The sequence below is a fragment of the Oreochromis niloticus genome, linkage group LG4 (genome assembly GCF_001858045.2).
Source record: "Oreochromis niloticus isolate F11D_XX linkage group LG4, O_niloticus_UMD_NMBU, whole genome shotgun sequence".
Classification (NCBI taxonomy): Eukaryota; Metazoa; Chordata; class Actinopteri; order Cichliformes; family Cichlidae; genus Oreochromis; species Oreochromis niloticus.
The window spans coordinates 18,535,666-18,561,971 of NC_031969.2; the positions used below are offsets into that span (position 1 = coordinate 18,535,666).

The 26,306-nt window shown below is 41.5% G+C and overlaps 1 protein-coding gene across 1 annotated transcript; it reads right to left on the bottom strand.

Moving 5' to 3' along the window:
• Positions 1-1,809: 1,809 nt before the first annotated feature.
• On the bottom strand, positions 1,810-26,255 carry tbc1d16 (TBC1 domain family, member 16). The gene is made up of 13 exons (XM_005461086.4): positions 26,124-26,255; positions 22,278-22,490; positions 19,623-19,785; positions 19,164-19,472; positions 13,648-13,842; positions 13,344-13,491; positions 13,045-13,209; positions 12,250-12,398; positions 8,944-9,078; positions 7,946-8,132; positions 7,177-7,356; positions 5,178-5,324; positions 1,810-4,525 (listed from the first exon to the last, which is right to left on the bottom strand). Exons 2-13 carry the CDS (start codon positions 22,456-22,458, stop codon positions 4,232-4,234), a joined length of 2,253 nt encoding a protein of 750 aa, XP_005461143.1. The 5' UTR covers positions 22,459-22,490; positions 26,124-26,255; the 3' UTR covers positions 1,810-4,231.
• Between the last annotated feature and the right edge of the window lie 51 nt (positions 26,256-26,306).

Below are 26,306 nucleotides of genomic sequence, written 5' to 3' on the forward strand. Positions count from 1 at the left end.
GGGAGGCCTTAAAATGTTTGTCAGAAAACCGGAAAGGAAATCCCTCGTGAGACAGAATTCACGCCTTGTCTTTTTCCATCTTCGCAGAGCGAAATGAAATGGGAACAAACAACACTGTATGCTTAGGGGAACACAGGAATGCCAGTATTTTGTGGCAATGTGAAATCTGGTCAGGTGTTGTGGATTTCTAAAACCCGCAAGTAAATAATGTTTTAAATGTGGCTTATATTCAAGGCATTATTGCTAACCATGTTTTACATTGGCAACAAGTTCACCCCCAAAAAACTGCTAGCATCATTTGTCAGTTTAGTTTTTGAGATTAAAACTGTGGAATCAGCTGGATATGTTGGAGCTGGTGGCTTTATGTGAAATAATCATTTATCTTATTTCTTTCTATATGATATCGATCTCAAAACCATCTCTTCCCCGAAGTGTAAATACAAAACATCTTCCTGCACATCACCACAGAGATTAAATCAAGACTGTGCAACTTTAAAAAGAAAAATGGAGCTTCTTCCTCCTCGTAAAAGTAAAAAAGCAATTTAAATAAAGGAACCCATTTAGAAGAGCTCATCTGTTCTGCTATGACCAGAAGCCTGTGGCCTTTAAACTGACAAACTCTAGTTATCAGTTTTTGAGGCGTCTCAACTTTTACATTTCCTGTAAATATGTCAAATTTAACCTGACTCACAGTTTGCCACTTGTGCTCTGACAGGAATCATATCAATCAGCATTTCTGGTCCAACCTGAAATTATCTGATTAAGATTTCACGCTCCGATCATCATTTAAGGCAGATAGTCATGGTGTCATGACTTTTGGTTTCTGAAGTCCATGCTGGAAGAATGAGTTTAAGTAAAAATAGCAGAGGGATCCACAAAGCGCCATCGCTATTACAGTTATTGGTTAACTGTTGGTTTTAAAAGGTTTTGGTACCATTATTGCTATTATTAATGAGAAGAAGCTGACTAACCAAACATAAAACATGTGTAGTACTATGATAAAGTCTTAAGTCTTCCCTCGTGTCTTTATATGATTATATGATCCTGGAGAACCAGAAAGTCTGCTTCACCAGGCTTTCTGGAGATCTTTAAAAGTTTTCACGTTTTCTGCTTTTTTCACTCGTTTTCAGTCCAGTCCTTGTACTGATCATTTTCAGATTTTTCTTTCCTTCTTTTTTATTCATTAAAACAACTTAACACACATTATGAATTATTCAAGCGTAAAGCATTGACACATAACAGACAACTTGGCAAAGAATCAATTTTAATGGAGCTTTAGGCACTTTGTTCCTAACTGCCTGTTGCATAAACATTGATTTGTTCACATTTCTTTAGTGAATCCACAAAAAAATGCCAAAGATAACACAGTTTGACTGGCATGAAATAATATTTTATGCACCAACAAGATGACTCCCAAGAGCTACTAGCCTAAAGCTTGATATAGCTCAGCATGGTGAGCAGTGTGTCCTTAAAGGAGTAAAGAGGACAAATGAAGAAGGGGCAGGACAGAAACAAGTCTAGAGTAGGTGAAGAGTATCTGATGTAGTGTTCTTTAGAAAAAATCCTCAGAGATGCATCTGGTCCCTTATTTGATCCATCTGCACGTCACTGAAAATTCATCGGAAATGGTCTCATTGGAAGGTTGGCTGACAAGAAGTTTCACCAATTAAATCACTGAACATTTTCAGTACAGCTGTTCAGTTCAGTTTTTCATTCAGTCCAGACTTCAAAATCATCATTGGACAGAGAATGGAACAAAAGGCAGCCAACATCCAAAGAAAAGCTCTGAATGTCCATGAAGAAGCCTGGAGAACTTTTCCTGAAGACTACTTAAAGAAAATATTGTGCCTGGATATGTCGTATTAGTAGTAATACACTATAATATCTACATGGCTGAGACATTAGGTATTTTTTCTTTTGCTTCATGTGGGCATAATCTTGATATTTGAATTATATTTATTACATTAAAAAAATACTAAATATCAGTATTTTCTTTATCTTTATACAGAAAACTGCTGGCTCTACTGCAGCAAACCCTATTTCTGTTTTATTTTCTCCCAGATCAAAGCAATTTATCCCCAAAATGAAATAAACTGAAATATTATTTCAATCAACAAAACAACATGAAAAAACTTCATGAAAGCAGTAGTGTAATTTTATTTCAGTCATTTTCAATGATACCAATGATAAGAATAGGCTCTTTTTTCCCTGTGACGTGTACAATAATGCATCAACATATCATAGAGCTTAACAGCTGTACATTCGTGACCACAACTCACAACAACCACCCCTGGAAATCGGAGTGTTCATTAATCAAGCTTGTGACTTGTAGTGTCTGTGTAAACAAATGTGATTTCAATGCTAATACAATTCATGAGCTCCCTCTCACACACATTCGCGCCGACCGTTGCTTTTCCATTTTTCTGACTTTGCTCACTTCGCCGCAGCCTCCCCATCTTTAAAACTCTGCGGGCATCTCCAGCATACAGCTGCACATGATAACTAATATGTCATTTACTGAGGCTGCTTGCTGAGAGATGCAGAGAACCGAAAGAGGGGGGGAAGTGCGGCGGCGTGGGGGCGGTGCAGAAAGCCAGACTGAAGTTCTTAATGTTGCGTTTTAGCAACAATTTAAAGATGTTTTCACTTAGAGGCCTGTCGTTCAAAATGTCTCAGGGACGTTTTCCAAGTGGAGATTGCCTTTAAGTCTGATTTAAGATCACCATGCATCCTTCCTCAAAGCCTAACTGCTGAAGCGGCTGGCTTGTCTTTCTAATTTATCTACCAGGTTTTTTTCTGCAGGGTGGCTGCTGCTAATCTGGTGGTAGGGCATCCTGTGACTCTCCAGATGTTAGCAGCGGAGTCTCCACATACACACGCGCGCACACACATACACATATATCAAAGATTTTAACACTTCTGTTGTCGACTGAGACGAAGCAAAAAACAAAACACCAAAACAAAAAAACACAAATACATTCATGTGGACTGATTCTTGAGTGTTGTCATTCATTTTAAGGTGAAGTGGAAAGACTTCTGGAAGGAGAGGGGGGGAAACAGACTAAAAACTGTGCTGATAATTTTTCACAAGGCTGTCTAAACATGGTTCAACACAGATGAAGATGAAGTTTCAAGTAGGAGAGAAAGTCATCAGTTTTTCCTGTCTGGATAAAAACCGCCGTCCGCGCTCTCTCTGGCGTCACACCCATTCGACACCTCGAGCAGAAAATACATTTCATTTACTTTTTTATGCTAATGTGAAAACGGGAAGGAAAGAAAAAATATCCTATTGCTCAACAGGTAACATGACAGCCTGACTTTCTCAGAAGGAAGAATGTTGTTGTTTTTCGCCGGCTCCTCAGGAGAAACTATGAGAAGGTTCTTTCCCATCATCTGATGAGGAAATACAAGAAAGCCCTCAGGATGTGTTTGTCCTGTAAACACATTCTTACCTCTGTGTTTTCTAAAAACAATTACTGTACGCTGTGCCCTCTATATGTAAAGAACTGCTCATGCAAGGATATAATATTGCTAAATATTTGTAACTGTTGATATAAACGCAAAACATTCACTTTGTTTAAAAATCAAACAAAACTTAAACAGACCGCTAATCCATTCGAATTCATCATATGTAGGTTAACGCCTCTCTGTTAACACCAAAGGATCGGGTTTCACGTTAAAAATGTCCTGCTCAGACTTGAGATATGCATGTATAAACTTGATACTCAGACAAATATTCCACAGTCAGGACACGGGAACAGTGTTCGAAATGTAAAGTTCAAGTTCCTGTGAATGAATCTCCAGTTTGTTTTGACCCTGGGTCAGCGTCCGCAAGAATTCAGCCCAGTTGCCTCGGACCCTGATGTGACCCCCTACCCACGAAGCCCCTGGAAGAAAGCCAAGCCAGCGGCAGACTAGAACCTGAAAGTAGCTCCAGCCAACATAGAGGCTGGTGATTGTCCATTTTGCTCCTGGAGGAAAGCAGCTTCTTGACCTCTGATCCATCCAACAGCAAATCCTCATCACGGAGTCTTGTGAAATGAATGTTGATAACAACATTCTGGTAAGGCAGTGTTCTACATTACTCCATGTGTGGCAAAATATCCTTTTTAAGAGTGTAAAACTAGAAGCATGGACAATGGAGACACAGAGAAAGAGAGAGGGAGAGGAGACAGGTGGATCCAGACATTTGCTGTAAGGTGACAAGCAAAAGCACCTCATAACCTCCACCTCAGGTCTGTTTCCGAAAGGTGAAAATGTCTCGAGTTTTAGAGCCTCTCTTGCCCTCCGGCGGAGGTGTCGGGGTGAGGTTTGGTGAGGGTGTGGATGACGGGGAGGGTGAGGAGGGCTGGGGGGTGGAGGTGCCTCCATAGGGGCAGCTCTGCGAGTCTGGATGTTCACCCGAACACTCCACGGCGGGGATGTAGCGGCTGTCCCACATCCCTGGGCCGCACAGTTTACAGAGGTCGTGAAGGCTGCACGGGATCCTGGGAAGCAGGCGGAACTGGTAGAGTAGACTGCGGGCCTGGAAAGCAGGACGAGAGGAAAAGAGTTCTAGTTTGCCACGATGCGTAGCCAATAAATGCAACACAGATCGATGCTGATATCAAACAGCGCATTAAAACACCAAAATAAATCAATGGGCTTGACTCCGGGCTAAAAGATAACAAAAGACTCTCAAGGTCAGAAATGCGCGATGTTGCCTAAAGCTACAAAGTCTGCATCGCATGCAGCAAAGCTGTGGAGTTACACCACCTGCATCCTAACATGAACTCGCTGCCTGTGGTTGCAGTAGTAACACACAGCATCCATAAACATGAGGAAGCAGGCATGGACACAATAGCCGGGATGGAGATCATAAATCCTCCACTTTGGCATGGCAGCCTCCCATTTAGTACCTCAAGGCCTCTGTGGGCAACTTAATGTGCATCAGTTGCTTTGCTGCAGCATTGGGGCAGGGCTGCCTTAATGCAAGCAGCACTGGGTTTGGTTTAAATGTGTAGCAATGCAGCAGTCTGTCGAGGAATTCTTATGATGATCATAAACAACCGATTATTCTCATATTTGGAGATCGCTGCATGATAACCTTTATTTTTGGTTTGAAGGAAGCGGAGCAGTGAGATGAAATGGCGACATAAAGGCATGAAAACCAAAAAAAAAAGTTTTTACTGCGATACCTTGCGCAGAACCAGCTCTCCGTTCATGTGCATGGAGAGATTGCTGAAGTGCAGCAACATCTGGTCAGTAGCGAGCTGCTGCTCTGTCACATCCTCCCCATAGAGAACAATGATGGCCACACACAGGAACAGGTGGAAGTAGTCCGTCTAAAGAGGAGGAGATCAGCAAAGGAGTGAAAGGTAGAAGGAAAATATGCATATTATCAGCTTCTGTGGTATACAATCAGTTATGTTTTTAATGCAAATTCAAATTTTAGGAGTGCTTTGCATTTATTCATGCCTTTGTTATAAGGAACAACGTTAAGGACACGGCAAAAAAGAACGAAGTAAAAATGCAAAGAATAACATACAGCTGAGGTCAGACGTTTGCACACACACATCATGGTAATTTGAATTTATTGTGGATTAAATGTCCCTTAACAAGTTGCACCTCTACCAGATGCTTTTGGTAGCCATCAACAAGTTTCTGGCATAATTTTCTGTCATAATTATGGCTGGATATTTGACCCCGCTTCCCGGCAGAATTGGCAGAGTTCATTTAAATTGTTTGGTTTACTGGCATAGACCTGGGTTTTAAGTATAGTAAATACATTTTTGATAGCGTTGAGGTCGAGGCTTTGTGAAGGCCATTCCAGAAGCTTAATGTTAGCCTGGTTTATCCATTTAAAAACAGTTTTCTTGTGTGTTTGGGATAATTATCCTGCTGAAACACCCAGTTGTGTCCAAGTTACAACTATCTGCTGATTTGAGTGGATTATTCCAGCCACTTTGTGGAACATACGCCAGCAAAGTGGTGACAAATCAGAATAACGTGTCCTTACGTATAACTGTCTGTATCTTGTGTAAATCTACAATTCTCCTTAGATGATCACTGAGTTCCTCGAACCTTCTCTGAGCGTTGGTTAAACCAATGCGAGGTGTCTACCAGAAACTACCAGCTGTAGTCAATCATGATCACTAATGAAAAGTTAATATGATTTGGCAAGTTCAAAGACATTGTAGAACCTTCGGGACCATTTATTAAAAGATTTAAGTGAGTGTATATTTACGTTTGACCCTGTGTGGATGTATTGATGTATACTGTACAATCATTCCACCTTGGAAAAAGGAAGATTCAAATAAATCATTAAAAGCCCAAAAATTACCATGATTTTCAATACGAAATTAAATAAGGGCTTTATTAAATCTACTGTATACACTGAGCTATTGATGTGCAATAGTATTTGTTCAGTTGTCTTTAAAATATCTTCCTCCATCCCTGGAATACCCAGACTTTTACATGTTATCTGTCCTTTTATCATTAAGAAAGCAATAACATCTTTAAAACATTTTTCATGAAAAATACATCTATTTTTGGACTAACCCCAAACACTTCATTTAGCAAGAACTGTCGAGATAAATATTGTGTGACCCAATATTACACGATTCTTCCCTTTCACAGAAAAATCAGATATCAATCAGAAATTCTTGCTTTTAGCCCATCTGGTATGTGACACTCAACTGTCTAAACCAAGGTTTCACTCTCATATCTCTTCTATCACCACCTGTAGCTTCAGATCAGAACATCTAGAAGAGAGTTTGAGCAAATGGCACGAAGCAGTGAAGCTGATATTTGAGAAGAGGTGTTAACCTCTTTCTCACTACACACTACACAGGCATGACTAACTCTGATAAAAGACAGAAAGGGTGGAAAAATGTGCACTGGGTAGATCGATTTAAGATAAGCCAAATGACTTGTTTTTATTGAAACACAGTATTTTTACTTTTTACATTTGTTTTTTAAGCTAATATGCTTTTAGGGTCACTGTAATCTGTGGGAATCAAAACCCCAAAATAAACAAAACCATTAAAACCCTTGAAGAGCAATTACAGGTTTTAAAGACAGGATTACAGAAGCCTGCAGTAGGAAGCATTAAAGGAGTAACACGCAGCGTAGTATATGCAAAGTTTTTCTTTCAAACTTGTGTATGCAAAGGAGCCGTTCGGACTTTGACCTGACCTGGTAGTGTGCCCAGCACGCCTCCCACATGCGCAGGGCCTCGGTGTCGGGGAACTCTCTCTTAAAGCAAAGCAGGATCCAGCGATGGCAGAAGAGGAGTTGGAGGCCGTCCTCCCCGAGCCTGGTCAGGTGCTGGTGGAAACGTGGCAGCATGAGGCGCAGCAGCTCCCGCAGGTACATCTGGAGGCAGGGTCATAGAGCTGTTTAAGCTCATTTCTCCTTCTATTTAAGCCAACTTTATGATTGGCTGCCCTTCATAAACTCAAAGTTTGAACAGCAGGCCGTTGGGCTGTGTGGCTGGGATGACCATATTAGGAGTATCTGCCCTCACTGACATCACAGAGTCAGAGTTTTATACTGCATAGTGGGTCTATAGCGTAGTGGTTTACACGTTCACCTAACAAGCAAAAAGATCCCAGGAGGAGAGACAAACCCTTTGAGGATTGCATCAGGAAGGGCATTCGGCATCAAATATGCAGCAGCAACAACTGTGGTGATGACTTATGAATAAGGGAGTAGATCAAAGTAGCTTTGTACAATGTGATTCATCAGAAAACTGAAAGAGTTGTTTAAAGAATGAACAAAGAAAGCTTAATCTAGCCACTTGCATCCAGTCAAGAAAATAGATATAAATGTCTGATAAGTTACAGAAATTGTTAGAGACAACTTCCCCAGCTGAAGTGTCAGAAAGCTGTGGTGTAAAGCATCTCTGCAGAATCAATTCAGACATTCGTACAACTCATAAAAGACACACGGAAAAACATCCTACCAGCTGCCTCTCCATGTCTTCGTCCCGCGGGGAGCTGATGAAGATGGTGTTCTCCATGAGGCCGACAAAGCACCAGAAGGTGTCGCTTTCATCCTGGATCTCAGTGAGCAGCGGGGCCACCAGGTCAGACATGCCCTGGCAGTAGCCCATGTCAGGATTAAACACTGCATAGTTGAGCAGAATCCGCCTGAGGCAACAACAACCACGAACATCTAAGTGGTGTCATAACATCTCAGCATCTCAAAAAAAGCGCTGTAAGTGGCCACTGTAGAACCATAAACATAAACCCCTCTCACAGTCTCCAACACAGCCTCTACACAGTCCTGCCAAACCAAATGTATAGTCCCACCCAAACACTCTCAGGGTTTTTTTTCCCTTTTTCTTGCATGGTTACTAATTTTGAGAAAACTTCCTTTGCCTTTTTCAGACCTTAGTAAGTACTGCATAAACAAAGGAAACAGTCTAAAGATATTTTCTGTTGTTTGAGCGCTAAATTAAAAACAAAGACTGAATTTGTGGAGACGGAGACTGCAATCTGAGGATGCCGGTCTCTCTGCTTAGACTAAATGACCCAGATAAATGTCTATTTGACATATCAGTAATAGCTGTGAGCTAACTTATGAGATGAGTGCTCTCTATCTGGACATGTGCAGTGCTGGTATCACCCCAGCTCAGATACAATATGAGACATAATGCCAGGACAAATACCAGGAGCCTTGATGAGAGTCACTAAACTAATATGCTATTTAAATCCTCTTGCTCCTCGTTTGGAAAGCTATTAGCTCTGAGTATGCATCAAAAGTGCTCAGACGGCTTAGTCAGAGTCAATAAAGCATGAAACTCATTTGCAGCTCCCTCAGGGTTCAGAATATGAAATGAATAGGTACGCCTGTGCGTTGGGCTGAGGAACGATAAGGCTGGACTGGGAGAAGGTGACAGAAATCGAATGTCAGATAGAAATCTAAAGTGAATGGGGGGAAAAAAGAAAAAGACCTGACCTCATGATCTCCACATTCGGGTTGTTCTCTCCTCTAAAGAAGTGGTTGCTGCGGTCAGTTCTCACCACGTCTTTATCCACCGTGAACTGGACCTTTCTCCAGAACTCACTGTGCTCCTCCGGGCTCATGGACAACCTGAGAAAAATTCATATAAACACCAGAAAGCAACGGAAATATTAAGCGAAAGAAAAGGTGAACTTGCAGCAGTTAACAAAGCTGTTAAAGCGGTGGAGTTAAAAAAAAAAAAAGTTTTTGACTGCACAGTCTCTTAGGAAATGCTTGGTAATTAGAATCACAAAATGAAGGGTTATCAAGTGATCGTTTTTGCAAATGTGACTCAGGTGTAACACTAACACTTAGCTAGAAATGAACAAAAAATCCAGGGGTGTGTAAACAGTGGGCCTGACAGGGTATTTTACAATCAAGTGTTCCACTGAGAATAATACCACAACCATAAAACTCCCCCTATCCTTCCCTGTAGATGTTAGCAACTATATTAGCAATGTACTCTGAGTGTGGCACTAATGTACTCAAGTCCTAACAAGCAGAGGGGATTTAATTAACACTGTTTGTTTTCCATGAAGCCCCACCAGGAATAATGAGCACACACCTGATGCAATGCCTCGCAACTGTTTAGTTTTTGTTGTGTTTGTGTCCTTGGATCCTTCTACTTCTCTTTGACTTGAAATTGAAAATTGAATTGTTTTCATCCCTTTTTAGTTCATAAGCCTAGACAATAAGAACATAGATAGTTATAATTGAATGGCGCAATATATATAGTTTATGTCACTTTTCTGAGGTAAGGTGAGACATTTTTTGAGGGAAAAAAGTCTTAATCTACCCTTCATTTCTATATATTTTCCAAAGATGGGACATAGGTGCAGCGATTTATTGAAAGATGTGCAAACATACGTGGAAATACAGGATATAAGGCAAAACAATTCTGGTTTGCATGAGTCTAACAAGCTTGAAAGTCAGTATTTGGTGTGACCACCTTTATTCAACACACCCTGAACTCTCTTAGGCAGGTTTTTGTGTATTGTGTTTAAGTAGTCTTCAGGAATACTTCTCCAGGCTTCTTGAAGGACAGTCAAAGCTCTTCTTTGGACGTCCGTTGTCTTTTGTTCTGTTCTCTGTTAAGATAATCCCACACTGCTTCAGTAATGTTGACCTCCAGGCTCTGGGGAGGCCAATCCATGACCAACTGCATCGCACTGTGTGTGGGATGCAGTCGTGGAGACTTTGAGACTCTTTCCAGATGGCAATTCATGGTGGATCAAACTCTCTCTTTAGATTTTTCAAATGTTAACTAAAGAAATAAATTGTGTGTTTTTTGTGGCAGGCTGCAAATAACAAAGTGCCTAAAGATACAATTTAAAGTTGCTTCTCTGCCAAGTTGTCTTTTACGTGTAGACTGGTTCATCCCTTGAATTAGGTCACTTTTATATGCTTCAATGATTCACAGGTCTTTGTTGAGTGGCTTAATCAACAAACAACATTACTCTGAAAATGGTCATATACTATACAAAGACTGGACGAATGAGTAAAAAAAATGTCCACAGACTATTGCTCAAGACCCCTTTAAAAACTACAAGAAAACCTGGCTCTTAAGAACTTTTTTAAACCAATAATGAACTACTATTAATTTTAATCTTGATGGCATTGATATTTTTTTTTTTTAACGTTCTTCAAGCAGGAACTGAAAACAATGAAACCTTTTTCTGCTTTAAAAAGAAACCTTGATCAGATGAGATCATCTGCTGGACATTATTCAGGTTAGACCAGAAATGCGATTGACATGATTCCTGTCATGCCACAAGTGAGAAACAGCAAGTTAAATTTGACATATGTATGGTAAGTATAAAAGTTCAGAAGCCTTATCAACTGGATTATTTGGTATCCAATAACTAGACTGTGATTAAAGGCCAAAGACTTCTCATTGTAGCAGTATAGGTAAGATCTTTAAATGTGTTTTTATTGTTTTGTCATTTGTAACTTGAGGACAGATCTGCTCCATTTTCTTTTAAAGGTTGAGCAGTCTTAATTTAAAAATAGCTAACCTAAAGCTACAATTTAAAATCAGTTGTTTGCCAAGTTGTCATGGACCCTAAACTGGTTCATCCTTTGAGTTAGTCACCTTTTTTTTTAAAATCCTTGAATGGTTCATAAGTCAGAGTTCAGTGGCTTAACAAAAAAAATATTCTAAAAAATCATCAGGTGAAAGGACTAGAGTGAAAATGATTGAAAAAGCAGCCAAAAGGTCCAAAAAATGTCCAAAGAAAACCTTTGAAAAGCCGTCAGAAAAGCCTGGAGAGCTATTGCTCAAGACCAAGTTAGCCAGAGAACATTTTCTTTTTCAATATGTAACATGTAATAAAAGCTGCAAACAATACAATACAAAAAAAATTATGACAACAGCTTGAAATGTATTTTAGATTATAGGGATAAGAAAAAGGACAACTACTGGTATGCTTAATGTATGTTCACATTCCTCTGTTAGTTTTGCATATTTTCTTGTTGTCTACTCACATATCAGCAGTAATCTATTGTCAGTCTGGTTAGTTTTGCTTTACTTGTTATCGCTGCCCCATTTCCATTTATGGCTGGGTAGTTATCACATCTGAGGGTGACACAGAATGAAAATACATGTCTCTTTGCGCCTAATGATCAACTAGTGGCCCCGGAGGCTGGCTCTACTCAAAGGCTCTTTACAGGAATCCACATCACAGTCAGAACAGGGACTAATTACCTGACTTCGATAAGACCTTCTCAAGTACTCAAAATGTTAATAGGCCATACACATGAAACCTGTCCAATTATCATATTCATTACAGACAGAGGGGCACAATGTGTGAAAATATGTGTACACTTAACCTTTTTGATGGCAGGCTGGAGGCAAATGAAGACTGGGGAACGTGCTCGCGTGTGTGTGACATGTGTGCGTGTGGTTGGCCGTGCATACCGAAGCTGTGTTCTGCTTTTTTGTTTTTGTTTTATTTTTTCCATCCGACAAGACAGTATGATCTGATAAGCGCTGACATGTTTTTTTCTCAAGAGACCTTTTATTTCACACCCAGCACCTCCCCTTAACACTTTCCTGATTGCGCCTATTGATTGCTGAGCGCCTGCGATGAAAAGCCACAATAGGCTCACATATGGTTTAATGTTTGACTGACTGAGCATTTGGCAGCTGACACTGCAGCCACATGATAGTTTATCTGCTGTTTCAGAGAGCGAAGCATACAGATGTCTCTCAATACAAGCTTTTTTTTTCATGATGTTAACACTGTACTTCCACAAACATACCTCCTCTGCTGGATGTCATGGTACTGGCTACGCTTTTGCAGTCTCCAGTCTTCCCTTTCTTGGGAAGAGGAGTCATAGCTGTAGTAGTGCAGCAGGAAGGGCCACACCTCACCACGAATGGATGGGTCGATACCACCGAAAAATATGGCCTGGTAAAAAGAGTGTAGAGGTGAGCACAGAGGCAGTGGGTTCTCTGTGTTCAAAGGGCAAGCAGGGGCCAAAACTGATAACCACACTGTATGCAAACAAGGCATGCAGACAGTGCCGCACAGCCTGCAATGCAACTATCACCTTACTAGGATTATTTATCAAGTGCTGCAAAATGTTGCAAAACTGAAACTTCCGTAATGTTAAGGGTGGGGGAAAAACAAACAAAAAAAACAAACACTGCTTTGTCAGCAGGTCCAGCAAAAACAGTCCTCTTTTGCAATTCCTGCACTTGTGCATTTACTGAGGAAATGTTTTGGTCTGAGTCTAACGGCCTCTGACTCATCTTCAACAATATGGTAAAGTTTAAATTGAGTCAATCAAAGAAACTGAAATGAGTCACAGGGGGACAGTGGCCAAGACCAATCCTCTCATCATTTACAACCTGGGAGTGCTGATTCAAACTGAAACTTCAGACAGTGTAGGGCTGAGTTTCAAAATGACTTTCCGAAACATGTGCTACCAGAAAATGCGATGCTTATAGTACCGATAGGTATGATTGAGCTTAACATATTAGCTGATTGATTACCTTCAGACTGATTCCTCAGAATTATAATAGCCTGCTTATGTTCACACCTGCATACATACCTTGCGTAGCTTATACTCCTCCTCCACCTGTCCGTTCTGGTTGAGGTGACGTAGCCAAGTGGTGACATCCAGCCTTCGATAAAGCCTCTCCTCTGGGTGAGTCTCGGCTGATGGCAGGGTGGGCCTCTGAATGGAAAACTGCATGCAAGACTTCTCATCTGACACCTGATGTTAAGCGAGACCAAAAGGGAGAAACAAATTGGCAAGAACCCTACAATTGAAGAAAACCTGTTAAAAAAAAATCCTTCCTTTTCCAATAAAACTAGAAGCCAAACTGGGAATTTGGGCTGTAACCCGACCTGGTCTTTGAGCTGAGTTTCTCTGCAGCACTTCCACTGCTGGAACACCTCAGCCAGCTTGTCCAGGCCAGCATGATGAAAGTGGAGGATCTTATATTGGCTCTCTCTGCTAGCTATCACCAGCTGGCCACTAGTGCAGGCCTCGTCGCTGCAACAACAAAATGGTGAATAAATAAGTCAATAACTACTGTAGTAATAAAGAACCTCAACAAAGAGCCTGCAAGAGAGAGTGAAACATTGCACAGTAGCGCAGCAAAGTGAACCCTCGCGACCTCCCTGCGACCTTTTGCACTCTCTGACTGACCTGAAGAAGAGTCTCAACGACCTCATGTGACCCAGGTCGACCCTGAAAACTCCACACAATTGCTCCAGAGCCAGGAGCTTCTGCTGCTCCTCCCACCGCATGCCCTGCGACTGGCTGCTGCTCTCAGAGGGGGCATGGCTGTCCAGGCTTGAAGCAGAGCTGGCCGAGTGGTTCATGGATTCCTCGCACAGCTCCCTGGAAAACAAATAAATCCAAAAAAAAAAGAAAAAAGATTTTGGAATCAGAATTTGGGGTTTTTGTTTAATTTAAGTATTTTCCCCTTTACATCACAATAGGGAGTCTTGTAGTTTCTCTCTCCTTGCTTCTTAAACCTCACATTCAGATACAAAGTTGTGTTTTTCAATGTGAAGCATTGACAGTGAATATCACAAAGTCAGAGGCCACTGGTGGAGACACTCCTCGGCTCAGCTCTCCCCTGTTGTTTTATGTCTCAATATGTTTTTCACCAAGAGGCTGAGAATAGGAGGAATGCATGGAGGCGTCTGAGGACAGAAACACACACATGCACAAACACACAAGGAAATCTACACACACAGACACACAAATCACACTGTCCGCTGTCCAATTTCCCCTGTCATTCCCCCATGGCAAGCATGTTGTTCCCGGCACTGAAACCTGAGCTGAGGGCTCCTCTGCTGCACGAGGAGACACACAAGAACACACACATTATAATCACACGTGTGTGCAGAGAAACATGCATGCGACAATGCCAGAATATGTACGCGGCCAACACAAACACGCACTGCGCACCACAGCAAACCACACACCAGCTGAACCGCTCGCTGGCTGGCGTGTTCTCTAACGTACACACATTTAGACACACACACACACACTCAAGAATGGACCATAGCTAATGACCAAAATGCACTCTCAAACACGTCTCCAGACCTGCTAACGCTGAGAAACAGAAATGCGTTAAACCCGGCGACATTTGAGAAGCACACGTGTAAATTAAGTTGCTTGATTATGACTCGCTATAAATCCTACACACACACATATATATACACACATCAGAAATATTTTTTTTAACAATACAGCCAAGAAGAGGTCATTCACGATCAAAATTTAGTAACAGAATATCAATTTGTAAAAATGTATATATTTTTTCCACTCTGCTCGCATCAGCGGACACGTTGGCTTCTTTGATCACGAGGGAGGCGGGCTGAGCCTTTTACGCCCCAAATCAATCATGTCTTGCTAATAATTTGCCTGTTAGCAGATGGGAAAATAACAAGGCTGATCAATCCAAGCTGCACCGTTTCCTTATGCTATCTGGTGATTTACTGCTCTCTGTCTCATGTATCATGCCACAAACCAGACTGTGGAAGACTACGAGACGGGGAGAGAGGCGCAGAGAGTTCTGGTAAGAGAGTTAGGCAATGTGAACTATGAAGGAGATCTTTTAACGGACAACTGTGTTTCCCCTTTTTTTTCCCTTTTTTTTTTCTTAAGTGACTGTGAAGGCCTATAAGCCCATTTACAGCTGACATTTCCTTCTCTCTTTCCTGCATGCTTAAGGCTCATGCATTAAAATCTTTTTGTATATTTCGCCACACAGAAAAAAAAAAAAGTGGGAAAGCAACAAACGTCACTTGATTTCTGAAATCTGAGCATGGGTCATTCACTGTGCTGCGTTCAAGCGTAAACTCAACAAGTGATTAACAACATCTGTCAGTGTTTAGAGCCCAATTCTATTCATTTATATTAGGCAGCAAAAGTAGGCAGCAGTCACGCCATAAATTCTGCACAGTGTACATTATATAAACAAGCTGTTTTGCTCGAGTGAGACTGCTGTAACCATCATGTCCCACCAGGCCAGGGTGAGATCAAACTGCCCTGAGGCCCTGTGTAATGCTTCCCTCCACACACATAAGGCTTTACTCCGGGGGAAAGTGCTGCCAGGTCACCCTGAGAACCACCACGCAGTGAACAGGCCTACAGAGACTCCCAGGTCCTCTAGCTAATCCCTGGAGAGAACAGGGAGTTTAAGGGAGGGCTCAGACGAAGGGGATGGTGTGGGCGCACACTGAAAAGTGGTCAGTACAATTTGAAGTTTTAGAAAAGGAAAACAAACATCCAGCATCATCTTATCCTTTTCAGAAATAATCCCCCAAAGGCACTTTCTGCACACTGGACACTCTTTTGTCCATATTAAACGTACTTTAATTTGATTATAAACCAACAGACAAAGAAGAAACAAATATTTCTGTTGCAAAAAAAAATCCCATTGACTGATTTTTTTCCCCCCTTACATAACAATTAGGTAGTTGAAAAAATATTTAAACATGGAAAAACTGGAAAAACAAGTAAAAACTAAGATCGCAACTGCCAGACCAAATATACGTAACAAATGGTTGCAAACATTTTCAGGCGTCACGGAGCAAAAAAAACACTGGAAACCACTGTTCTTAGACATAATCATATACTAAACGTTCCACAAAGTAAAGCCCCAAGAAGGCAGTACGCATTGACAGCATCATAAACTTTAAAGAAACTTGTTAAGAAGCTCGACAGAGATTGCTGCAGATTTCTCTCTCCCTTTTTTTGCCCTCTCCCACCGCTCTCCTCTTTCTGCCCCCCCTCCCTTTTCATCCGCTCTCACTCTCATTCGCAGAGCTTTCTCTTTGAATGATTCCAAGTGACATGTTTCCAGTTCCTGGCCCCTTAACAGTGTCAATTAAAGCAAGAGAGAGAGAAAGAGAGATTGAGTGGGTTCCAGGGTTTTGGCTGCTGCTCTGCTCTCTTCAGTCCTCTAATCCAGAGAGCTGACATTCAGCCCAGCACAACAACCCTGGGAGCACTGACAATCAAAGGGCTTCACACAGACTTTAGGAAGGGGAAAGGGAAAGGGGGTGGTGGGGCGAAGTATTTGAGAGGTGGACAACACCAAACGATACAACAACTCAGAAAAATGGAGAGAATATGCAAAAGGAAGAGATGTGAAATAATAATAATAATGAGGAAAAGTGGGAGTAGTTGACAGACATGGAGAACAGAGGAGAATCCAAAAGAAGAAGAAAAAGAAGGAGGAGGAAAAAAACAGGCAGAGGAAAAGATGGATACGAGTGCCAGAGAGCTGTGGAGAGACACCAACAGCAAGTGAGGCACAGAGTTTTGGATGAAGAGAAGGACGGAGCAAAGGTTAGAAGCTGTGAAGCAAAGAGCAATGCCAAGTCACACACTGACTGCACTTATAGCAAATGTGAAAAAGTGGCTAAAAACACTTAAAGTCACACTGTCTCACTCTCTCGCTTTTTTTTTTTTTTTTTTGGTGGGGGGTGGGGGTGACACTGACACAGGCTTACACATTTCTGGGCAACATATCAGGCCACATAGCTGCGTGAGGAAACAACCGCGAAGGGAATCATAAAATCACACGACCGCGAGGTCTGAACAGCAACACAATTACTGTACAGATGGCTCCCCTGACTAGAGAACAGTGTGTGGAGGGATTGTGGTTTGGCTTACAATATTTTTGTTTGGTTTTTTAGGATTTGGAGACTTATTTTAAGACCTCTGTGACATTACACAATGTTTAGATCGAAGGCCGATTTAAATACAAATTGAAATTGTGAAGCCTGATAACATTTCATGCTTCCTGCTGAAGTCATCTACCTGCTTTCAGGTCCCTCAGGACATTTAGCTGTAGTGCAGTGAGCCACCTTGTGGCTTCAAACTGTAAACCAGCTCACATGCAACCAATTCTTTTCTTTTTGGCTCCACCTTCTGGTAGCTTAGGGCAACTAAAAAAACCCATTTGTGAATAAAAATTACACAAAAAATTACAGTAAGGGAAAATTTAACATTATGTTATTCAAAGCCACAACAAGAAAGGGAAAGAAATCAATAATTTTGACTTTATGGAGCAACTTAACTTAGCTGATATTAAATAGAATGAAATATTTACTATAAATTTACTTTGGAGTACCACAGAATATCTCAAGGAATGTAGGAACAGCCCACTCATCTAGCCTCGTTCCCTTTTAAAAGAAACACACACAATCTCATAATATTTATAACACAATTTACTCACACTACACTTCCATGATCTTTAAACGTATTTAAACGTATGCAAAAATAACCCTTCCCATAATTTAGTTCCTAAAAACGTGGCAGGCCCAGTCTGAAAAAAGCTGTCCAAAGTTTTCAGTTATGTTTTCTTAAAATTGCGCATAACAGGCTTTGACTGTGTTAGTTTATGTTTGGTGACGGGTTAGAAGTGTTATCCAGTCAACAGAGACGTGTGTACGAACCCTGCTGTATGAAACAGACGTGGAAACGGTTTAGCTTCGCCCTTTATTTCTCTTTGTTTTTTAAATGAACTTGAGAACCTGCACAACAACGGGTCAGTTACTGTAGTTTTCACACAGTGTCATTGTATTTGTTATCATAAAAACAAACACGAAACAATATGTAAAATGCTAAGTCACGCCATCTCTCAAAAAAAAAAAAATCAAATAAATAATTAAATGGAAATAATTTTAAAACTGACATTTTCTGGAGTTTGCACGCACTGAAGGATTTAGTGTTGCATTATGCTTAAAATTTCTGACATATACATCTATATATATAGATATATATGTAGATATATATAGATAGATAGATATAAAAGAATATATAAAACACAGAACTCCATCTGCCCCTTTATTCTGCTTATCAAGGTGCTTTTTATTTGATAAAACAAGCTGTACTCCACAAAGGATAAAGACATTCAGAGCAATTAAATCCCAAGAAAAAATTGCAGGAATCTAGGAAGCTAGGAATAATGCAGTGATAATAGCAGAGACATCTAGCTATGTACCCACACAGACTGTCTGTGGGGTTTAGGGAGGACACAGAGAGGGAAAAGGACCTACAAGCAACAAATGCTCATGGTGGTTTTGTAGTTATACAGTAATAGGTAATAGGTCATGTCTATGTTAATGTTCCACATGTGTTCATTCAGACATGACCACAACAGTGGCAGAGAGAAACACAGAGCACGCCTGATTTTTCCTTCTTTACAAAACTGAGCTAACCAACTGTCAAAGATGAACAACAGATAAGCACAGTTGTGATCATATGCATGCCCAGACTGTCTTGTGAAGTTCAGACTTGTATCAAGTTGAAACAAATGTAACATAAAGTTACATCTTAGTGAGACTGCTGTTGCGACTTTAAGGGGAAAAAAACGTGACCTGACCAATTAACGTGTTTTCGTAATAAGCTTTATTTTTATTTTTAAAAAACAAACAAAATTAAACAGTTTAAACTTTCCCGTGTATAACTAACAATAAAGATTATTGTCTTTATTCAGGACAAGGTTATAAGCTGCCTCTAGCTACTAAAAAGCTGTATAAAAGATCATTTGTGCCAAATGTAACCTTTGCTCATAATTGTCAGTCTTTTTATTATGAACTGATTTGTGACTTGGTGAGATGAGTTATCCACTAATGTGGGCAATAAATTTATTCTATTCTATTATTAATAAAAGGAATTTCAACCCTCTCACTGACCTGCTCTCGTTGTCCAGGAAGACGGAGCCGCTGCTTTCACAGAGGGCCTCGCTAACGGGGGACAAGCAGAAGGGAGAGGAGAAGGTGTCCGAGTCCGAACCCATAGTGCTGTCCCGGCTCACTTCATCCGACAGCTCACAGGAGCCCTCGTCGCCTTCCTCCCCAGCTGAGGGCAGCTGCTGCTGGTGTGAGGACGGATCGGCTCCAGCCTCGACCACCAGGCTGTGGCTCTCTGTGGAGGTGCTGCTTGTAATGTTCCTCTCCTCATCCTCGTCTTCCTCCTGGGCTGCTGGGGGACGGGAGTGAGGTCTGGAAAGGATGTTTATAAACTGAGTTCCTTGAGAGTATTTCGGTTCATGCTTTACTGAAAACTGCTTCCTACTACTGAGTGGTGCTGATCGAGATATCAGCACCACATAAACAACCCAGAGACACATTTTAAGCAACAGGTTCTTGTACCGTCTGCCTCTGCGGCGGGCGTTCCTGCGTACAGGCGAGCTCTCCGGAGTGATGTATCGCAGCGCCTCTTCATCCTGCCTCTGGATGCGGGAGTTGGGGACCCAGGTCAGGATAAGAGTGGTGCCCAGGCTCTCATCCTTCTCCACGTGGACACAGAGGTAGCCTGCAGAGGGCAACAAAACCTTGATCGTGTTATGACTAATTATGGTGGAGGTAATTTGGGAATGTAAGAAGAGCTTATGAAGCATTTTATATATTGCAGCCAATTTAAAACAAACGCGTAACTCGAGAATAAGGAGATGATGATGACGGAGGAAGTGTTGCTCATATATGCCAGGAAAAAAAGGCAACACGTATTCAAAAGCACTCCACCAGACCTGTACGGTCTTTACATGTATGAATAAGATAAGTAGACAAAGGTAAAGCAATTCAACTAACGACCAAAGGCTTCATAAAACAGAGGAACAGTGCTTGTTTGAATTTATGAGGCAGTCCAATAAAAACCTGAATGAAGTTTACAGCAGCTTATCTGACATAGCTATAAATGTCACATGGTTTAGAGCCCCTTTAATCTTACCTTTTAGATAGAAGTTAGAAGTATTATTATCGTTTTATTGTTTTCATGTTTGTCTTTTTATATTCCCTTGTGTTTCTTCTATATCTAAATGCATGTTAGCTAAAAGAGTGTGACATCACCTGCTTCACAGTTGAACACTTTCACCAAACAGGCAAATTTATATTCCATCTATTCAAATTCAAAGGTCATCACTAGATCATTTCCACATATTTGACACTGGTGTGAAATTCTATCATCGCTGGCATCTGGATTGTTGAGTTGTGGTCAAAAACATGTTTTATTAGGTCAAAGTGACCTTGACCTTTGACTGTTGAGTTCATACTTCAATCCAATGGACCGTTTGTGCTTTTTGCATTCACATACAGTGCTATGGACCCCTCATTTCTTTATATTTTGCTTCTAAGGAGCCAGACTTTCATTTATTTTTTTTACATGGTCTTGAGCAGTAGCTTTCCAGGCTTTCTGAATATATTTTCAATTATACCAGGGGAACACTTTTGTTGGTTAAGCCACTTAACACTGACCTGAGAGTTACTCAAACATACAAAACGGCACCTAACCCAAGGGGTGAATCAGACAGTTTAGCTGAATCTTCAAAAGGTGCCAAAGATAAGACAGTTTGACAAGTGTGAAATTTTTGCACCAACAAAGTGATTTCTACAGAGCCATGAGGTGAAAACATTTGAGAAAGAGACAAGAGAAGAAGTGTCAGGCCTTAACAAAAAATAATAATTATAATAACTCAGCAAAAGGACTAGATGTTACAATCCCTGATAAAACATCTAGTCCTTATAGTGAATTATTATAATTATTATTAATTATTATAATTCCAGCTATAATTTATAGCTGGAGAGTGTCTGAAAGTCACGTCCTATTCAGCTGATCAATGAACTGTTCATAGAAGCCTTGTTAGGGTGGCTGTTAAGAAGAAAAAGAAGGCTGAGAACTCGTTGTCAATATCTAAGGAGGAGGTCAGGAGAGAGGGAGAACAGTGTCTACACCCATCTGTAAAACATGATGGAGACTGTCGTGGTTTGGTGCTGCATTTCAGCCCGTGTTGGGGATTTTGTCAAAACTGAGGTACAGAAAAATACCTTCAGATTTTTTTGAAACATGTCTGACATGACAACTGCTTTATTTTTCAGTATGACAGCGTTCCCAAAATACACTGCCAATACATTAAAAGCTTACAGGGATAGAAAAAACACAGAGTGGAACACTAGCCACGGACTAGCCAACCCAGACCCCGGACCTCAGCGTGGGATCATCTTGACAGATAGAGGAATAAAAGGCATCCAACATTCAGAGAAGAGCTTTGAATGTCCTTCAAGAAGCCTGGAGAACTATTCCTGAAGACTGCTTAAAGAAATTACAAGAAAGATTGCTAAGAGAGTTCAGGCTGTGCCGTGACACTAAATATTGACTTTCAAATGCTGTGTTTGCCTTATATATACTGTAAATTGCTGCACCCATTTCCCATTTTTTAGCAAAATAAAAAGAAATGAAGGGTAAATCAAGACTTTTGCACAGTAGTGTAATCTCCTGGAGTTTCTCAAATAACATGTTCTGAAGAACGAGGCATGTCACATTGACCGTCTTTGCACTTTGACCAGTTGTGCCAAACCGCCAAAGAGATATCACATTCACAAGTTGGAATGAACACACATCCCCCAAAGTATAACACCTCCGGTTGTGGCGGCTGCCAGCGCCGAGGTGTAAAAAGCACTTCCATGCCAGCTACAAATAGATAAAACACAATGTAATGTAATACAGTGTAATCGGTTTAACAATGCATGCACTGCAAATGCAACACAATCAAACAGACACATGCACTGCAAAGTCAGTAATACCCTGCAAAAAAGTATAAGCAACAGCTGGGGACAAATAGCTGACTTGAGCAAATTAAAAGGGTTCAAAACACTTAACAAGCGCAGTGTCTCAGCCATTTTCACTTTTTCATGTCCTCTAGAAACAACTGTATTACTGTCTTGGCTACTTGCAGCACATTTATGCATTTTCTTCTGTTGTATTTGTCAAGTTGAAAAGTTTATAAGAAGAAACGCTTGGTTCAGTCTAACCTGGGTGGTGCTCAGCCAGGCCAGGCAGGGGCTCCGCGGGGTGCACGCAAACATTATTTTTGGAGAAGATAATCTCGCCATCCAGTCCCGAGCGTAACGATGAGCCCCCCGCCCCGGGGTTAAAGGTCAGGAGGTCGGAGGCCTTGGAGGAGGCACGCCGTAGGAGCCGACCCAAAGACATCTCCTCAGGCACCAGGACACTGCGCCCATCCTCTGAATATGAGAGATTAGGGAGTAGAAAAAGTCATCAGGTGAAGGGGAGGATATAAAGGAAAAATTAAAAGTATAATTTCAGTCAGGTAAATATTTGACAGAAGGTGCAGCAGAAATTGGTTTAAGAGCTGCACTGATCCTCCGTCACACGTGTGCTAGTATTTACTGCAGTGTCCTTACTGCAACGCCCAACCCCACAAGGATCCCCTCTCCCCGCCGTACTTGTTCAGCACTTCCCCATGCCACATTTTCTCTGCCGTGCACCTGCGCTTACAAACACATTACCACCTTCTGCATACTGTACTACTGTGTAGCCGAGGGTGTCCCACCTTTTGCAAACAGCACACACATATGTCGTTTTGTGTACACACACGGAGAGAAAGACGTGTGCAAACACACTTTACTCCATCTGTGTGAAATTCAGGGCAGTTATCAGTAGCCAGCAGATGACATCAATGCCAGCAATGAATTGGGATCAGCTTGTCACACCAGCAGTGTTTAACTTGTCTGCTTTAGAAAGAAAGCTTTGTGCGATGTCAAGTTAGATGTAACAGGGCTCTTTTGAAGCTTCTGCTTCGGCGTGTTGTTGAAGGCTTTCGTCTCTGATAAGGTTTAAAAGGGATCTTATTTTTCAGACTCAAAGAAAATTAATTAAAGCCTTACTTTTGCCTTCAGCATTCACATCAAAGAACTGCAGAATGCAATGATAACTTTTATTTCTCTTAGCTGTGCCTGTATCTTTGAATCCAATGCAAGTGTGTAACCTTGTTCTCTTGCAGGCTGAACACCCTGGCATGTGCTCCTCACTCTATCTGAGGAATGTTCCCTGCTTTTTCCTCAGAGGGCATGTTTACCTCTGCTTGATTAAGAAGCCACCCCACTTCCTGATGCCAGACCCCAGACAGGAAAACTACTGGCACGAAATCCGGTGCAGGACCACTTTTTTCTTTTTGGTTAGAAAGTGTCTGTGGTTTCTTGCAGATGTCAGTAATCTTAGGCTTAGTCACATTTTACTAGTTTTGCTCATCATTTTTTTTTAAATTAGTAGATTAATGATTTTTTCACAAATCTCAAAAAGGGGGGGGGGTCACATTAACTGCTACTGAGCCCATCATTAGGCAACCTGTTGTACACTCACCTGCCATTTCATTAAGTACAACGGTTCAGCTGCTTGTTAATACAAATGTCTGATCAGCCAATCACATGACAGCATTCAGAGCACAGCACAGAGACATGCTCAAGATAGCCTGCTGAAGTTCAAACTGAGCATCAGAATAGAGAAAAATGCTCATTTACGTGACCTTGAATGTGGCATGGTTGTTGGTGCTCTGAGCATTTTAGAAACTGTTGATCTGCTGGGATTTTCCCACACAACCATCTCGTGTTTACAGAGAAGGGTTGAAAAAGAGAGAGAAAATATCCAGTGAGCGGCAGTTGTCTGGGTAAAAATGCCTCTTTGTTGTCAGAGAGCAGAGGAGAATGGCCAGACTGCTCCAAGCTCTAAGAAAGCAACAGTAAATCAAACAACCACTTGTTAAAACAAAGGTTTGCAGAAGAGCATCCATGAATCCACAACACCTCAAACACTGAAACAGATGGTCTCCTATCAGCTAATAACAGGAAACTGAGGCTACAGTCCACACAGGATCACCAACACTGGACAATGGAATATTGGAAAACATTGCCTGGTCTGATGAGTCTCAATTTCTGCTGCCACATTTGAATGGTAAACAACATGAAAGCATGGATCCATTTTGCCTTGTATCCGCAGGTCACGGTGTTGTGGTGTAGGGGATATTTTTCTTGGCAACCCTTCACAGTCACTAGATTCAATCCAACAGAGCACCTTTGGGATGTGGTGGATTTACATCATGGATGTGAGCCAAAAAAGATTTGTGTGATGCTGTCATGTCAATATAGACCAAAATCTCTGAGGAATGTTTCTAGGACCTTTTTGACTCTGTGCCACAAAGAATGAAGGCAACTCTTAAGGGGGAAAGAGGTTCTAACCACTACTCGGAAAGTACAACTAATACAGTAGCCTATGAGTGAATATACATAAATACTTCAGACTAGCAGTAAATGAAGAAAAAGAATAGTTGTATTTCTGTATACTCTGATCCATGCACATAAAACATGCAAACTGACCATTATTCAAATAATAAGAGGGCTAGACCCTAAAAATGATTCTTTTGCAGTTCTTTTGTGAAATCCCTGCTACTGTACAACTGCGCAGTAGTTATTTTGGTCTGTGTGCGATTACAGGGTGAACCGGGTCAGTTTCTCAATCAGGCTGGACAGCGTCCTCTCACTCTTTACTTCCCCCTTCATCTTTTTGCTGTCAACACCTTGGCGTGCTCGCACATTCCCTCTCCTCTCTGACCTTTCAGAGTTTTATCAAACTGCTCACATGCTCAAGACTGAAACACCATCCTCGCCTCAGTCTAGTCCTGCTGTGACAGACAGAATGCTTCACATTTTTCACAAACTTTTAACGGATCACCTACCAGAAAGAGAGAAACTCTTAATGTGAACATGAAACTTTGGAAGTGTAGAAAGCAACAAGCTTCCACGATCTCAAATTCTCACCTCTGGGCTACATTAATTAAGCTGTCACATTGTGACTTATGAATGAAGGAGCCAATACTTAACACCCCTATTTCATCACCACTGTATATTAATGCCTGGAATGGAAAAAAAGGAAGGCTGAAAAACGAGATTCTTCTGAAGTCAGCGAGTTATGATAAAACTTTACAGGTGACTCAGTGGGAAATGGTTATAAACACAGCATAGTTCTCTCATTTTTTTCCTTTTTTGTGTTTGCCCAAACTTGTTTTACATGTTAAAATGACTTAAGTGTAAACCAATATTACGTTTTTTCAGATATGGTGTTGATAACTTGCAGTACAGACAGGACAAAGATACAAGTGGCTTTTTATGGATAGAATTGAAAAGATAATTCAGCTTTTTTAAATTTTATTTTATTAAAATATGAAGTGTATCCATCTCATTTTGCAACAGAAACAGACCACAAACTACAACTTGTCTCTAACAGGTCCCACACATATTGAGCACTTTGAGAAACTTAATTACGATGCGCTCAGGTTATACAGATTAGACGAGCACCCGTGACGTGGGTCAACGCGTTTCAGAGGACATAAAAGGGTGCCTGGGGGTGGTTTAATCCCTGCCCTGACTGTGGTGGGGCAGCCTGTGCAGCAGAGGCGTGCCGTGATGTCCATCAGCTATCAATACAGTCCTGACAGGCAGCATCCGCCTGACAGCGGAGGCGAGGATGGACGAGCCTATTTACACGCAGGCCCTTACGAGTATTTACTGTGGCTCTGTGGCCTGAGCCTCACTCTGTAGCACCTTGGACATAAATATTTTACTTTAGCTCAGCTGAGCCATGGCCGAAATCCGACTGCTTGGCTGGTGTTTTAAAGCCGTCCGCGTTTGCTGGCAACTTAAAAGTTGCCGGGAGACAAAACACTTTCGGGTCGTACCGGAGAAAAGCGTCCTGCTCGGCGCTTTGGCACACACCTGTTCCAGCGGCAGAAATGAATGAATAACAAGCAAATTGTAGAGAAACGGAGCGAGAGGGGAGGGGGGCTAAAGCAGCTGAGCTCTCACCGTCAGTCCCGCCGCAGGAGTCTACATCCCACACCGGACAGCCATCACACGGGCAGGCAGGGGCCGAGCGGGACGTACCGGCGCTGTCTCGCCTCCTTTCTCCCAGATCCGGCTCTGTTGTTATTAACTGTAAATCCTGTTTGTATCCTTGTTTTCCGACAGGGCACGCTACATGTCTGACTG

Bases quoted from the DNA above. Each gene is read 5' to 3' on its own strand.
- tbc1d16 (XM_005461086.4), bottom strand. From the start codon at position 22,458: ATGTCTTTGGGTCGGCTCCTACGGCGTGCCTCCTCCAAGGCCTCCGAC. The intron at 13,210-13,343 runs GTCGGGTTACAG...GCTTAACATCAG, and splicing joins AAACTCAGCTCAAAGACCAG to GTGTCAGATGAGAAGTCTTG. The intron at 5,325-7,176 runs GTCAGGTCAAAG...CCTCCTCTTTAG, and splicing joins CGTGCTGGGCACACTACCAG to ACGGACTACTTCCACCTGTT.